This window comes from Pteronotus mesoamericanus, unplaced genomic scaffold, assembly GCF_021234165.1.
Source record: "Pteronotus mesoamericanus isolate MK-2021 breed Mesoamerican mustached bat unplaced genomic scaffold, CSHL_Meso_final contig_59, whole genome shotgun sequence".
Lineage (NCBI taxonomy): Eukaryota > Metazoa > Chordata > Mammalia > Chiroptera > Mormoopidae > Pteronotus > Pteronotus mesoamericanus.
The window spans coordinates 5816217-5833842 of NW_026555206.1; the positions used below are offsets into that span (position 1 = coordinate 5816217).

The window sequence follows — 17626 nt, forward strand, 5'->3', positions numbered from 1 at the left end:
TTAGGTGACCTGCTGGGAATACAAAGGAATTAGTGCTATCCTTACAGTCTGGTTGTCCAGAGAGGGGACTTTTGGGGAAAAGATCAAGAATGAATAGTAGAAAGATAGCTTTGTTTGGGGCTCCCTCGGGTCCTGAAAAATGTAGAAAATGCCTTTCCTAGCATGGGTAGGTGAAGATTAGAGTCAGGGCTTAATCATGCCATGCCTTGAACCAAGATGAGCAGTCTGGAAGGAGGGAGGCTCCCGACTGCATGGACATTCCTCACAGTTGGTCTTGAGAGGCTAACAACACAAGCTAGAGCTACTGACACCAGGGTCAGGGGCAACAGCAGGGGGATGGCTGAAGAAGCCCTTGTCCTTCTCCCTCACATCTCAGGTAAGGCACCGCGCAAAGCTCACTTTCAAAGAACTAGCAGAGCAGGTACAGTCACTATTTAAACACTCATCCCCCTGCAAATGGGAGCCCGGGGCTCTGGCTAGCCTAGAAATACTGCAGCAAAAAAGTGACCAAGAACCAAAAAAAGCATTTCAACTGAGACTTCTTGAGGAGAAAGGAGAAGCCAAAGTGCTGAGGCCAAGGTTATGGCAGAGGAAAGACCCGGATGCAAAACAAAGAAACTGGAACCAGGTCAGAGATGCCAGAGAGAGTCAAGTCAGCGCGGCACACAAGGACCAGAACCAGGAGAGGGGCCCAAGGCTCTCCTGGAAGCCTGTGACCTCATTCTAGGTGGGGACGGAGCTGGCAGGAGCCTAGCTGGTTCAGGTGACCACCCTAGAGATAAAAGGTCTGTGCAGAAGATGTCTAGCCATTGTTACTATAATGAGAACAGTTTGTGCAACATCGATGTAACCTAGCAGCCAAGGAGAGTGAACTGGAATGAGCATGCATGAACAATGATGACTTCATTGTACTAGTCAGTAAGGGCGGTAGACGCCCTTGAGTGAGCATGTGTATTGTGTGGCCATCACATTCAAAATAACTGAACAAGTAGAGCAACGAATCTGCATCAAATTTTGCATTAAGCTTGAACATTCTTCTGCAAACACTATTTGGATGATTCAGAAGGCTTTTGGGGATGATGCAATGAGTGAAGCACAAATAAAAGTGTGGCACAGATGCTTCAAAGATGGTTGAGAATCTGTTGAAAGTGATCCATGTTCTGGAAGGCCTTCAACAAGCAGAACACCTGAGAATGTTGAACATGTAAGGACTGCAATCAACAAAGATTGGCGACTGACAGTGTGAGAACTAGCGGCTGATCTGGGGATTCCAAAAACTACTGTGTCCAAGAGTTTGGCAGAGGATCTTGTCATGAAATATGTCATGGCAAGATTTGTTCTGCAGCTTCTGCTACCAGAGCAGAAGGAACATCATGCTACAGGGGCTAATGACTTGATTCAAACTGCTACCAATGAACAAGATTTCCTCAAGAAGGTCATAATCAGAGATGAATCATGGGTCTATGGATATGAACAGGAGGTGAATCATGGGTCCACGCCCAAAGAAAGCACAGCAAAATCATAGCAAGATCAAGACCATGTTAACTGTATTTTTTGATTAGGAAGGTGTTTTCTTTCCAGGCCAAACAATTAATAAGGAGTAATACCTCAATGTTCTTCATCAGTTGAGATGCAATATGACAAAATTGACCACAGCTATGGACAACTGGTGATTAGCAGCTTCATCAAGACAGCCCGCCCACTCATGCATCACGTCTCATGCAGTTTTTTGGCAAAATATCAAATTATCCAGGTGACTCAGCACCGCCTTCAGCCCAAATTTGGTGCCCTGGGACTTCTGGCTTTTCCCAAAAATAAAATCATCTTTGAAAGGGAAGCGATTTTTGCCCATCAATGAGATTTGGGAAAATACAATGGAGCAGCTGATGGTGATTCCAACAAAGGATTTTGCAGTGTTTTGAACAGTGGAAGAGCTACTGGGAGAATATGTGAGGTCCCAAGGTGCTTACTTTGAAGGGGACTAAGGCATCATTGTCCTATGTACAATGTTTCTTGTATCTTGTATCCTCGATAAATGTCTCTATTTTTCTTATGACGTGGCTGGGTACTTTCTGGACAGACTGTCATGTATGTGAAGTTCCTCTTTCACTGTCATACTGTAGGACTCTTACTCTACTGTGTATGCAGCTTAGCCCAGTGGCCTGGTAAGATAAGCAAAAGTTTTGGTTCCACCACAACCTGAGCCAGCTCTGTTAACTGCTGTACCCCCAGTCTAGAGAGAAGTGCACAGATATAGCATGTGCTCAATACATACTTACTGAATGAGTGAATTGAATCTTCACTTGCACTCACTTGCTGAGTGCTGTTGAACAAATCAAGATTTGTTCTAGACTTATGCTGATGACAATAAAATACAATATGTTCAGGGGCCTTAAAGAGGTGTAGTGGGTAGCCCTGATTTACCCTCTATGAAATGCAGAGAGCAATGTGTGCCAAGTACTGTCCTAAGCAATTTGCATGTGTGTTCATTTTTGGAGGGACAGAGACAGAAAGAAATGGAAGAGGAAATAAAGGACCCAAGCGGGTCCTTCTCCATCTGATTTCAATGTGGGTGAGCTGAGAGCTCCTCCAGGGTGTCTGCAGTCTCTGGGGCTAAGCACGCATCTGGTACACACAGCATGGGACCTGTTGGGGAAATGAACTTGGATCTGCCACACTCACCCTCTTCCCCAATTCACCTTAGTCCAAAAGCTTTTCAAGGGCAAGCAGGGGTTGTATCCGACTTTCGCAGGTTGTGGCTCAGAAGACTGAGCAAGGATCTGCTTACCTGGACACATGTTCCTGGCTTCCTTCCAACCCCAGATGCAAAGTCACAGCTGCCACAGCCCCCATGGGCTGAGCAGAGCCTTTTCAGGGCTGCCTGCACTAAGGTGAGGGAAAGGCCACTTCTCTGTCCCTGGGGTATTTCTTTAAAAGTCCAGTAAAGGAAGGCCCAGGTATAATACCCTGACCCAGATTCATGAAAGGGAGGTGGCTTGGTCCACTGCAGTCAAGAGCCTGACATTTGCACTGCAAGGCTGGCTCAGCTATGGGAGACTTCAGCACATGCAATACTGCAGTGAAACCACCCAACTGTGCAGGAGAGAAAGGGGGCCAGGCCAGCAGGACATGTCTAGGACAAGGGCCACTGCTGCCCAGCCCTGTGGGAGGCACCGTGTTCTGCAGCCTGCCACCTGTTCCCTATCCTCTGCTCAGGCTTAGAGGCTTTCAGGCCCAGTAAGCTTCCTTATTGTCCCCCCTACATGTCACCTCCCATCACCACAACATGGTTCAAGTGTCCTCATTTCTTCCTAGGGAAACGGTAACCACTAGTGACCTTGTCTACCAGCCTCAGGCTCTGACCCTCTGCCCCACACACAATTGTCTTTCTTGGATGCACAACCTGCGCTGACATATCTCCAAGGGCTACACCCTGCCCTCAGCACCCTGGCAGCTGCTCTCCTCTCCAGCTGACCTTCTTGCCTCTCACCTCTTGCCTCAGACACATAGAAATCTGCCCTTGCTTGCCCGGACCTCTGGGTCTTTGCATAAGCCATTTTCCTTCACTGGCACACACTACAACATACAGGGTAGTATTACTAATTTATTTGGAATTTGTGAGAATTAAGAGAGAACATTTGTGAAATGTCTAACATATGAGCTGGTACCAAATAAGTACCTAATGGATATTTTTAGATTTAATGAATATTGGATGAATAGTTTTAAACCTGTTCTTAGAAAAGAAAAAACACCAAGGTAAAGAGATGTCAAAGTATTTCCAAAGAGGATGCCTCTTGGAATACAAGCGATAGAGGACAGAAGCCATGCTGGGAAAGGGGAATAGGAGCTCTGGGTCAGGATGTTCCATGTAAAATTGTCACCTCCAGTCAGAGTCTGGGTATGCATTTCCATGATATGTGGGATCCTGGCAAGACTTGGATTTCCAAAGTCAATCGCCTATGAGAGAGATGGGTCCCCAAAGGGGAAATATGGAAGGTGAGCTCACATCTCTGGGAAGCAGATGAGACAATTCAGCCAAGAGCCCCTTACTGGGGCTTTCAGCTCTTGAGAAATCTAGGTAGATCCTTTTGGATAGCTGAAGATCACTCACATGAGACCAACTGAGAGGCAGGGATGGAGAAACAGGTTTGATTTTATTTAATAGTACCAGAATCCCCATTTCCCCAGTCACTATATTTTATTTAGGAATATACCTTGGGTCAGCAGGAGCAAAGGCTACCAATAAAATAGTTAAATTGATCTTCATGAGAGAATAAGAAGAATTCAGGTATGAAGACCCAGAAGGAGAAAAGAGAGGGTGAATAAGGAAGCCAGCAAGATGGAGAGACAGGACTTCGCACATCAGAGGCTATCTGTGCAGCTACAGTGCAAAGGCCACCAGTGATCCCCCACCCCCATGTGTAATACCATCTCTGAGACTCAGATTTGCAGACCTGTTGGAACCAGGAAAGGCATTGATTTCCCACCTAGTTCAGCACCCAGTGGGATAAAGGCAGCCCCACCAGGGGCTCAGATGATCTGTTTACTTACTAAGTTCTCAGAACCAGGATTAGAGCCAAAAGAAATAAAACACAAGCCCCCCCATGAAACATGCTGAGCAATTCAGGGGTGCTGTATACTTCCAATCTTGTCTGGACCTCAGCAGGATGAGACCGGTGGCCACCCCATCAGACTGGAAGGAAGAGGTCCCAAGGGCCATGCCTGTAGCTGGCTGCCTGTCCTCCTGGTGCTCTGCACTCTAAGAATTTATCCAAGTCATTTTAAGGTGTTCCAGCCTTGACTCACTATACTGTACTCCAGGGGCCCAGATAACAGTTGTGCATACACGTTATCAAGGTAAGAATCATCCTTGAAGGCAAAGGAAGATGAATGGCAGGTCATGGTTAGGGCCCCACGGGCCAGCTGCATCTTGCCACCAAACCATTATCTGCCTCACACCAAAGCCAAAACCCTGGGGAATGTTTTCATTAAGAAAGGCTGCATTTCCTTCTAGGCTTCTAAAAAAACCAGTTTTCTCTTCCCTCTGTCATTAATTAAGCCAAGTAGACTGTTCAGGGAGACCTCAGAGAGGCAAACAGCAGGAACCGACCTCTGATTAGATCCCCAGACAGGCTCTGGTCATCCAGCAAAGTCAGACAAGCAGCCGGCATGGGGTCCAGCTGGGAGGACAAGCTGACGCCCAGATGTCACAGCTTGAGAAATCCATCCCCAGGCCAGGCCTCTCTGCCAAACTGCTGCCAACCCACCTGTCCAGAGAGAGGGCAGCACAGCCAGGCCTGAGGAGGGAGCAGATGGTGGCAGAGGGCAAAGGGGATGGGGAGCTCTTCCCACAGCTGAATCTGAGGGGAGGGTGTGGAGAGTGGGAAGGGGCATTTGTCCATACCAGAGAATTTCTAGTTCCAAATGCACATGTGGTTACCTGAAGCCAGCATGGCAACCAGTTGCACCCAAGGAGACTGCCTGTGCAATTGTCTCTGACAAAAGCATCGATGACCATGCTCCCCCACTCTGGTTGCTAACTGTTCCACCTAGGTCTTTAGGATGAAGTAACCAGTGAAAGTGACATGAAGTCCAAGGTAGCGCTGTAGGGGAGGCTCAGTGTTGCTCCAGAGGAAAGGATTCTACTTGCAGATTGACCAAAAACTTGTAGCCAAGGAAGGATACAAAAAAGTCTTAAAGAAATAAAGTTGAGGGAAGCAGAGTTTTGAAATGCTTTAACAGATTGAGAAGGGGAGGAGTGATTCCATCTTTCAAGCCACTCAATTTTAAAATACACAAGGAAGAGAAATTTCAACCTGAAGGACCATTTTATCATAAACCACATCAGGCCTCACAACTTAATTCAAGGATCAGGCTCCACAGTGACCAGACAACACAGCTTATATCATTTGCCTGTCCTCCTTTGGAAACGCATTTGAATATAAATGGGGTGTCAACATGACAATATGTCTGTTACTTCAATTATAGCCTGGAAGTTGGCAGGTAGTGCAGTTCTGAAGACCAAGTTCATTACAGATTCTCCTCTGAGCACGGCTGCCCATGGAATCTTAGCAAAATCTCAGGGTTCTTAGGGACTGGTTATCACTTTTATTACTGGCTGAGTCAGACAAGCCCTAAACTAGCTTGTCAAGGAAACAAGAACGGAAACACCCAAATAAGACAGTGCTTGATAGGGAAAACTATACAACAGCACTGCACACTGGCAAATGCAATGCTTTTAAAGCCACTAGAAGACACTGATTTAGGTATTTTTCTTCCAAGGGACTTCCTCTCTACTAAATAGGAACCAAATTGATTTGCTATAATAGTGCTTGGTTGGCTTTACAGCACAGAAAGCCCTGACCACAAGCCTAATAGAAGAAGATGGAGTTTCTGAGGCCAGCTCCACAGAGAAGCCGAGAGATGGATGATCTTATAAAATATCCCCGTTCTTGATGGTCCCTTTGAAAACTTCTAACCCAGAATTATCATAAGAGCAGCTGTCTCAGGGAGAAACTGAAGAGCTCCATTTCCAAAAGGATTTCCATTAATTTCATCAAGACAAAATTAATAATCCATAACATAAATGTTTTTTTATTCAGTTGATTGTTCTAAACATGTTAGAATCTCCTCAATAAATCTCACAGCCAGAGGCTAGTAGAAATTAGTTTGCCTTCTACACCATCATTAAGAAAGAAAGAAGAGGTAATAGCTACTAAGAAAACTTGAAGAGATTGGCTTGTAAATGGGATGAACCTACAAGCTGCCCAAATGGTTGCTGGGAAGGACAAGTAAATAAATCCACATTTCCCTTTCATGATAGCCCCACACAAGGAAGAAGATGCAACAAACAAAGATATTCTTTTTAAAAAGTATTTTATTTATAGATATATAAAAAGGCTTCTAGAGACTGTTTAACTCGTGTTAAGACCTACATTCTTAACATATCCTTCTCATTCATCCTTATTGAAGGTCTCTGGTGAGTAGGGTCTTGTATATGAAGAACTCATTGGTCTCAAAGACACGTCCTCTCCTCTCCCACAAAAGACAGCTTTAAGTACCTGCATGAGTGATGTGGACAGTAAGTTGTACATGATACCTGTGATATGGGGCTTTGGACAGATGAGAAATGCTTTCCCAGCTGCTGTGATGCTTTTAAAGACTGTTCTCAGGAAGATAGGTGCAACATCATACAAAAAAAAAAAAAAAAAAAAAACTGAGGCTATGTTCAGTCTTTCCATGGAAACCCTGTGACACACCTGGCCTCCTCCTCCATAATGAAACGATTAATAGCTCAGTCTCACTCTAAGTGCTTTCTATATGTTCTCTCATTTAGTTTTCATTGTGACTCTAAGAGGTAGGTAATATTCTAATCCCCAGTTTACAGAAGAGAAAACTGAGATACAGAATGGCAAATAAATAATAATGATTAAATAATTAGTACTAGAGTTACTGAGACTTGAATCCAAGCAATCTCATTCCTGTTTTGCTGCTGCTGCTATAATTAAGTACTGCTGCTGCTACTGCTGCTGCTACAATTACTACTATGCTGCTGCTGTTGCTGCTGCTGCTACAATTACTACTATGCTGCTGCTGTTGCTGCTGCTGCTACAATTACTACTATGCTGCTGCTACAATTACTACTATGCTGCTGCTGTTGCTGCTGCTGCTGCTACAATTACTGCTGCTGCTGCAATTACTACAATTACTACTACCTTTCTGCTGCTGCTGTTGCTGTTGCTGCTGCTGCCGCTGTTGCTACTGCTGCTACTGCTGCTGCTACTACTACAATTGCTGCTGCTGCTACTGCTGCTGCTGCTGCTATGACTACTGCTACTAATATTGCTACTACTACTGCTATACTACTACTACTACTACTTATGCCACTACTGCTATTACTGATGCTACCACTTCAAGATCTCTGTAATGTCGCTTTTAAATCCTGCTCTCTCTGTAGTCCCTTGGTCTCAGCAGGAACAAAGAAAGGTAGTAAGGCTAGGGTTCTAGATCTGATATTGGATTGACCATGCTTGATGATGACTAACCACACACCTTTGAGCTGTGCCTTTGTTGATACTCTTATTGGGTATGGGTCAATTTAGTATGGTCTCATCTGGATTCACCATCAGTCTCCCTTCTCTCTTATTTTCCATGTTAGATTCTTTACATCTAGGTTATCTGCTGTGCAACCGAGTCTACCTGCACATTTTAATTCTTGCAAAGTGAGTAATCATAGGCCTCAAGGAGAACTGCTTTCCCCCTCCTCTTACCCCAATTTGTGCAGTGCAATGCAAAGTGGCCCCTCTTTTGCTCCTCAAGTAGAAGTACACTATGACTAAGCAAGAATTGGACAAATGTCTGGGATACAGGACAGGCGAGGGCAAGGTTAGCATGTGTTTGAAGAAGGATGAAGCCCTTCAAGGAGATATAACTTGGCTCCAGAGAATGAGAAAGTCCCCTCTCCCTCCTGCCCTGTTGGGGATATGGGGATGGGCTCCCACTGCCTGAGCCACATTATCCACTGCTCTTCCTCCCTCATGGAGAGTAGGGATGATAAATACTGAGGCACAGTGAGAGGGATGTATTTAGCCCTCACCCCTTCTTTCAAACTCCAGAACAGAGGAAAACAGAACAGACCAGCAGGATCCAAAAATATAAAATCTTGCATCAAGCACCTGCCTCTCTTCATGGCCCGTATGCCCAGAGATCTCAAGTCCATGGGTCCTGCAGAGGCCTTCGGTCCCCTCTTGGCCAAACCCTTCACCACCTTAGAAAGACCCAGACCTTTTGAGAGCTCCCTGGAGCAGTGAACACGGAGAGTGGGAATTACTCCAGTGAAAAGTCAGTGTCTGCTGTGCTTCCTTAAGAACCTATTTCTAGTGTTTACCATCTGTTGGGGCATGTTTCTTCCCACCTCCCACCCCCTGCCAAATATAAGATTATAGAATGGATTCAGTGCTTTGGCAAATTACACATGTACCTAGCCTACTCCAGAGAGTCTAATAATTCCCCTCCCCAAAATGTGTATCTTCTGATAGGTGACATCACAATGCCTTAGGGTGGAACTGAAACTCAGGTGGAAGATACAGCCTGTCCCTGTCCAGCAACCCTAATTTCTACTCCTCATGCCTGGCTGGGTAGAAAAATGTAACTAGTTTTAAATGCTGAATGGCAAGTATGTTATGTGCACAAACTTCTGGCCAATTTTCACAAACCCATTTGGAAGAAATGTTACCTGTCTCCCATCAAGTAGCAAAGGAAAGTTTTCTTGTGCTTGATATTCTTAGTGGAGAAGCAGATTCTAGGCTGCCAAGGGACATTTTCCACAGTGCTTCATCGTTACCCTCAAACAGCCAAGAGAAAACCTCCTTTCACAACAGGTGCACAGCTCCATATCCTGCTGCCAGGCTACACCTCTGCTGAGGGACAGGAGGAAGGACTGACCATAAACACTGTACCTCTTGGAAGGAATGGAACAGGTGGGCAGGTGAAGGTCCTGCCCTCTTGTCCCTCCCTGCTCAGCTGGGATGCAGCAGCATCCTGGTTGACCTCAGTATTCTGCAGATGAGCTGATCATCAGAGTCTCTAATTGTTTCGCAAGAGCTATCTCCATATTATTGACTTCTTACAGGGAAAAACCTAAAGCAGGTTCAAAATGATGACTCCTCACAGGAAGGCTTCGTCCCTAGTCCTGCCAGATGACCCATCCCAAACAAAACAGTCATCACAGAAGCCTAAGAGACAGGAAGCTCCTTACTCCCTCAGCATGTAACTTTTAACTGCAAGAAGCACCCAAGCAATTGAGAGCCTGACTACCAACAGCAGCTATGACTGCCAGCTAATGCTGCTCAGAGGCACTACCCTGTTGATTGGTTGCAATGTCATCAAATAACAGAATTCTAGTAATTAAAGTATATGGGCACACCAAGAGCGTGGATGAGACTCCCTCCTGGAGGGAGCTCGGGAGATGAGCACTGACCTGCAGCATCTGAAGGTAGCCTTCCTGGGGGTCGCAGAGCAGGGAGGAAATGCGGTGGTTGTTCCTCATGCATTTCTGGTTGTCTTTGGCAGACGGGAAGATCTGTCGGACCACGGTCATCCTGCCAAGGGCGCTGTGGACCAGATCCAGAATCTCCGGGTCACTGATTTCCTGGGAAGATAACCAGACCCATGCTTACCATTGACTCATGAACCTTCTCTGCATAATGCCTATCAGGAGGCTAACAGCTTGAACAGCTGATGCCAAAGGGATTAATGGTTGGGGCTAGGTCACGCAGTCCATTAGTTGCTTGTTTACAAATAATACTTGCTAACCCTAAAATGGAAACAGGATTATTCAACACTTTCCCTGAAGCCAGGAAAAGATGTCTGTGGCTAAAACACCAATGTATTGGCTTCCACAGAACCAAGCTCTTAAGAACCAGTGATGTCAAAAGTCATGGTAGGCATTAGCTGGAAGTAAAGACTAAATTTTCTGTTGGGAGTCATTGATCTGATTTAGGCAAGGAAAACTGGTTTCCTCTGACATAATTTACCAAAATGCAATGAGTTCCCTCTAATTCTTTAATAATTAGATTCTTTTTTAAGATTTGCATACAAATTTTGAAAATGTACCCATCCATTCATTCATGGCACAAAATCTACTCAACATCTCCTCTGTGGTTTGTTCTGTGCTAAGCACTGGGGATATGGCTGTGAATGAGTCAGGTCTAATCCATTCAGTTAAGCTCAAGGTCATCACAGGATGAAATATGCTGGTGATGCAATAAGAAAATACAGAGACAAAGGAAATCCATTGTGTTTTCCATGTTAGAGTGTATGCTAAGCTCTTAACATACATTATCTCATTTGGTGCTCACAACAGCCCTAGAAATTCTACAAGGTAGATCCTGTTGTTATGCATTTTAAAATGAGCACTCTCAAGCATAGAAATAGGAAGCATAGAAATAGGGAGCTAGCCACAGGGAGCTTTTTCCAGCATGAGGATTCTTTGAGGAATTAGCACTGAAACTGAACCTGAAGGATGAACTTGTTAAGCAAAGTGCTTGCATGCTGTGGGGGGTGGGGAGAGGGCAGGGAGGCAGCAATGTGGAGCTGAATTTGTGGTGCTGCTGAAGCCAGGGGGGCAGTAACTGTGTCCTGTGAGGCAGTAGGACTTGTGAAACATTACCAGCTTCCAGATGTGGTTGGGGGATCAGTAAAGCTGGCTAAAATGCCCACACTAAGGATGATGAGGAGCCCTTGAAAGGTTTTAGGCACAAAAAACCTCAATCAGATTTACAATTTTTGTAAATCTCTGGCCACTCTCCCGAGGAGGATTCCAGAGGCCAAAAAGTGCTCCATGGCTGAGGGCACATGGGAGCTACAGACAGGGAAACTGGCTTGACCAGGGGTTTCAGTAGTGAGAGTCAGGTTGCTCTGTTTCACCGTCTCTAAGAAGTGACCAAATTGGTGGTTGGCTGCAAGTCAAGATTTTAACTGTGAACAACCATGTTTCAAAATAGTTCTTCAGTCTTCCTCTTTGCAGATAATACATTCTAGCTTTGAGACAATGATGTGTTATAATTAGAGCTAATGAGGTTAGATATCAGTGATCATCTGTTTCAAAGTCACTTAAAGAACAAGATGTTTAAAGGTAAAATGGTAAACTTTGTTTTTCAGGAACTGCCTTAGGAATCTGATATGAGTGCAAAGACTGGTCAGTTGAAGACATGTGCTAGATCTGGGAGAAAATAAGAAATCAAAAGTTGTATCCTTTTAGAATGATCAATAGTTCTCAAGTATGCTGAAATGCAGTAATCTCAAAAGAATTAAAGTGTTATTACATATTGAATCTGAGTTTAAACCACTGACCTATGTATTCCTGACAAAAGTTTGTTGAGGGGAAGATGACCTTGTTGGATGGGGACCAAGTGACAATCAAAAATATGGAAATAGCAAACTGTTCACATCTCAGGACCACAAGGTGATACAGGCCCAGAAACCAGCTGCGTCAAGAACCAGCACAGATAGGGAGCTGAGTATGAGCCTGGGTGCTGTGCTCTGCTCTGAGCTGCCCTGCTCACAGAGATCCTGTCCTGAGCTTAGGCTAGTAGGGTGGGGAAAACCACATTCTGATCTAACAGTAAGGATGACTATAAAAAAGAGCAATGAGTAAAGGAGCTAGCTTTACTTGGAGAAGGCATATAGGAGATTTGGGGAGGGATTTTTTTTTTTTTTTTTTTTTTTTATGTAGAGGGAAAAACATGAGGTCATGAATAACATAATTTGACTTATGCCTAAGGGGTTAATCAGAGCCAAACACCTTGGAGAGGAAATAGATACATTGCATACCTTTGCTTTTCTCACTAATTCTTGAAGTCCTTTTACTAAATTTTTCCTGCATCCTCAACTTTCTAGAAGGAAGTCAGTGGCACTGAGTACTTCCCACTGCACCCCAAGCAGGACCCTGGAAATCTGCAGGGAGTCTGACTTACAGGCACACAGTACCTTTCTAGTTAAGTGTAACCATCACCTTCCCCAGCAACCTGTGGCAGCACCTGGGATGAGAGAGCCAGGGGCTGTCATGACATAAATAAGGGGGTTTAGCCCCTACCCTCCACTGCCTAGCTTCCATACTGTTCTTTTATCATTCTGCTTACCCAGGACTCCTTGAAAGCTTGACATAGCTCTTACCAACTCAACAGTAAAAATCCTTACAGTAAAAATCTGCTAGGTCTCTTGAGGTCTTCCTGTCTGGCCCAGTTCTCATCCACTCACTCTGGGTCAAAGCACATACTCTGCCCGTCGATGCACTGCTCCCAGCCTCCCAGTAATTCTGGGCCTATTCTACATACCCAGTACAGAGAGTTACAATCAGAATCTAAGAAACCACAGAAGCAACGCCCCAGATCCCTTTGGGGCAATGAAAATGGTCACCTCTTTTCCTAGGGATGTGTCCTTATCTTTGGAGAATTCCAAACCCATGTCATCAGTGAGTCCCAGCATCTCCATGCCAGGCCCTCTCCGATCCCATTGGCCTCGCTGGGTCTCTTTAGCACCACAGGGGTGTCAGCAGTGATGTGCTCACTCCTCCCAGGCAGTGCCTCTGTGCTGCATACCAGGTCTGCCTCTGGACTGCCCTGAGGGAGCCTGGCCTCTGCATTCCTAAGGGCTCAGGGGACACTCCAAGTAGCCAATTTACACAACTCGCTTGGAAAACAAACTTGCCCTTCATTCCAGTTGAATGTTCCTTCCAGATAGTGCTGTTGATGAGCAGAAGAAGCAAGACAGAGTATATACTGTTTGACCCCCACTGACCTCACTGAAGTCAGCAAGGTAGCAGAAGAGACAACAGTAACATGTCATACCCAAACGCTCACTGGAGTGCAGAGGCTCAAAATAATCTTGCTTATTTTGTTACTTTTTAAGTTTATATTGTAAAGTAAATTTAACTTGAAAGTATTACATACATTAAAATATGGGTAATAAAATAATTTCTGTGTGCCTTCCATCAAGCTAAGAAACCTGCATCTTGGCCAGATGCCTCTTCCCCAAATGTTCAATCTTCCTGCTCACCAAGAGCCTGCCTTTGTCATGTTATGACTACATATGTAATCCAAATAATGTGTAACTTGTATGTTTTGCTTAGCTTTGTGTAAGCTGAACAGTCTGCATACATGCCTCCTGTAGTTGTATTAACTCAGGGGCTCTGCTGTGTGTCAGGATCACCTGGAAACTGATAAAATTGCAGAGGTCCAGCTCTCCATTAGTTCTCCAGGACTCACCAATGTTTAAAACCCACTGGTCTAACTTTCAGTTTCTGCTATTTATTCATGGTGATGAGTGCCGCTCTAGTGTATTTATTTTCACAGCTGCACACAATGGCATTGTGTGATTATACCACCACTTATTTACTCTATTGTGGATTACCACTTGGATGTTTTCTTTGATTGCTATCATGAACAAAACTTCAATGTACATTGTTCATGTGTATAAGTCTTGGTACACTTGTAGAAGAATTTCTCTAGGGTACATACCTAGAACAGAATTCTTTGAAAGGAGAATATTAACATATTCAAATTTCCTAGGTAATACATAATTTCCAAAGTGATTGTGCCAATTTACAGTCAGGTATGGTGAAGAAAGTTCCTGTTGCTCTGTATCTGTGCCTGCATGTGACAGCGTAAAACTTCCTAATATTTGTCAATCCGATGAGTATGAATTGGCACAAAATTGGATTTTAATTTCCACTACTATAATTCTTAAAAGAGTTAAGTATCTTTCATATATTTTGAATCACTTGTGCTTCCTTTCCAGTGTTTGCGTTTTTGTCCAATTCCTATCAGGTTAGGTCTCTGGCATACTGATTTGATGGATTTTTTTTTTATTTCTGGATACCAAGTCTGTCACATGCTACCAATATCTCCTCCAATTTCTAGAATGTTTTGTAGAATTAGCCTATAAACTAATCTAAATTTTCTTTGTAGAATTTTCTTTGTAGAATTATTCTTAAAACTAATTAAATTTCTTTATTTTATAGGGATTTTGCTTTCTTTTTCTTCTTTGTCCTAAATCATTTTTTCTTCCTAAAAAACTCAGTCATGTTGTCCAAACTTTCCTGTGTGATTTGCATAACCTGTTCACATCTCTCTACTTCTCTCTCTTTAATGCATCTCAAGTTATGTGCCCTTATCCATTTCTAACCATATTTATTTGTGCACACTCTCCAATTTTGATGCTAGAACTTTGTCTATTTTGTAAGCCTTTCTTTGTATTTTATTTATTTACTTTTAATATATATTTTATTGATTATGCTATTAGAGTTGTGCCATTTTTTACTCCTCTTTATTCCCCTATGCCCTGCACCGCACCGCACCTCCCACCAGCATTCCCCACTCCCTTAGTTCATGTCCATGTGTTGTACATATAAGTTCTTTGACTTCTCCATATCCTGTACTATTCTTAACCTCCCCCTGTCTATTTTGTACTTAACGATTTATGCTTTTTATTTCCTGTACCTTTTTCCCCATTCTCCCCCATTCCCCTCCCCTCTGATCTCCATTTATGTGATTCTGTTCCTGTTCTAGTTGTTTGCTTAGTTTGTTTTTGTTTTTGTTTTTATTATCTTTTAGGTTCAGTTGTTGATAGTTGTGAGTTTGTTGTCATTTTACTGTTCATAGCTTTTGATTTTCTTCTTTTTCTTAGATAAGTCCCTCTAACATTTCATATAATAAGGGTTTAGCAACGATGAACTCCTTTAACTCGACCCTATCTGGGAAGCACTTTATCTGCCCTTCCATTCTAAACAATACCTTTGCTGGATAGAGTAATCTTGGACTTAGTTCTTTGCCTTTCATGACTTTGAATAGTTCTTGCCAGCACCTTCTTGCCTGCAAAGTTTTTGTTGAGAAATCAGCTGATAGTCTTATGGGAACTCCTTTGTAGGTAACTGTCTCCCTTCCTCTTGCTGCTTTTAAGATTCCCTGCTTATCTTTAATCTTGGGTAATGGAATTATGATGTGCCTTGGTGTGTGCTTTCTTAGGTCCAACTTCTTTGGGACTCTCTGAGCTTCCTGGATCTCCTAGGAGTCTACTTCCTTTGCCAGATTGGGGAAGTTCTCCTTCATGACTTTTTCAAATAATTTTTCAATTTCTTGCTCTTCCTCTTCTCCTTCTGGCAACCCTATGATTCTGATATTGGAACGTTTCAAGTTGTCCCAGAGGTTCTTAAGCCTCTCCTCATATTTTTGAATTCTTCTTTCTTCATTCTGTTCTGGTTGAATGTTTATCTTCCTTCTGCTCCAAATTGTTTATTTGAGTCCCAGTTTCCTTCCTTTTCTTTATTTCACTTTGCACACAGCCTTCACTTTTTTTGCCATTTTGCAACCATACTCCACCATTTCTGTGAGCATCCTGATTACCAGTGTTTTGAACTCTGCATCTGATAGGTTGGCTATCTCTTCATCTCTTAGTTCTCTTTTTGGAGCTTTGATCTGTTCTTTCATTTGGGCCATATTTCTTTGTCTTGTTACATTGGAAGGGGCAGAGCCTTAGGTACTCACTAGGAAGGGCCAACCCAGATCATTGGGTTGTGAATCTGTATGTGGGGAGGGGTCCAAGAGGGAACAATGCCACTTGCTCCACTCTTGGCTGGCTTTTAGTCACTTCCCCCTCTGCAATAGTGCTTGCAGAAGAATGTTCAAGCTTCATGCAAAATTTGATGTAGATTCATTGCTCTATGTGCTCAGTCATTCTGACTGAGACAGACACACAGTACACATGCTCACTCAATGATGTCTACCACCCCCACTGATTAGTACAGTGAAGTTGTCATTGTTCAAACATGCACATTCCAGTCCACTTCCTTGGCTGCCAGGTTACATTGATGTCAAGAAACCATTCTTATTATATTAACAATGGCTGGGCCTTTTCTGGACAGAACTCATACATACTTAAAGTGTTAAATTAATCACTATTTTTACTGTTCTTCTTCAGTGTTTATCTCTAATCACCATCTTCTCAACTAACATGATAACAATGTTCAGTATTTTAATTCTATCTTTCTTTATGCCCTCCTAGTATACATAATTTCATTGCTTTACACAGTTAATATTTGTCTACTGAACCATTATGTATCAATACATTTGTTAGACATTCTTTTCTAGACATCAAACCTTATATCTGTGATCATTTTCCTTCTCCTAAGTAATTCATTTATAATTTCCTTTAATGTGGGTTTGTTGATGATAAACTTAGTTTTTATTTGCTAGAAAATATCTTTATTTTAATCTCATTCTTGAAAAATAAAATCCTAAACTGACTACTATTTTTTTTCAGCACACTGAAAATAATATGATTGTCTTCTGGCTTGCATTTTTGTCCAATGCATTAGTTTCCTACAACTGCAATAACAAATTATCACAAGGAGCAATGCACTCCTCTCAGAGGTTCTAGGGAATAATCTGTTCCTTGCCTCTTACAGCTTCTAGTGACTGCTGGCATTTCTTGGGTTATAGCTACATCACTCTAATCTCTTCCTCTGTGGCCACATGGCATTCTCTTCTATACATAGATCTTCCTTTGCCTCCCTTCTATAAGGACATTTAGGATTTCATTTATGGCCTACCAGGATAATCCAAGATAATTTCCCCACCTCAAAATCATCAACTTAATCACTTCTGCAAAATATTTTCAGCTATGTAACACACATTTTCCAAGGATTAGGCCCTGGATATCTTTGGTGGTCATCTTTCAGCCCATTACCTCAAGGTATTAGGTATCAGTCTAATTACTACTACTTTGAAGATGACCTGTGTTTTCTGTCTGGATGCGGATGCTCCTTAGATTGTTTTGTTTTTGGTGTTCAGCAATGTCATACTCTGAGGTGCCTAGGTATAAATTTTTAGATTTTTATTCTGCCCCTGACCCTTGGGCTTTCCACATCTGACATTTGGTTTCTTTTAATAATTCTAGAAAATTCTAAACCATAATATCATTTAACATTATTTCCTATTTCCTTCTAGAAATCCAGGCAACAATATGTTAGACTTTATCATTCTTCCATGTATTAACCCTCCTTTCACATTTTCCATCTGTTTCTTTTTGGCTGTACTCTAAATAACTTCTTCATATTTTCCAGTTCATT

At 43.0% G+C, this 17626-nt stretch overlaps 1 protein-coding gene across 2 annotated transcripts in view; it reads right to left on the minus strand.

The window, feature by feature from the left end:
- The window catches only part of GRID1 (glutamate ionotropic receptor delta type subunit 1), a 714118-nt gene that overhangs the window by 219513 nt on the left and 476979 nt on the right, over positions 1-17626 (minus strand). For both annotated transcript variants that reach the window (XM_054580465.1, XM_054580464.1), the window contains exon 6: positions 9980-10150. In XM_054580465.1, the coding sequence (XP_054436440.1) occupies positions 9980-10150 (171 nt within the window). The remainder of the gene's footprint in view (positions 1-9979; positions 10151-17626) is intronic.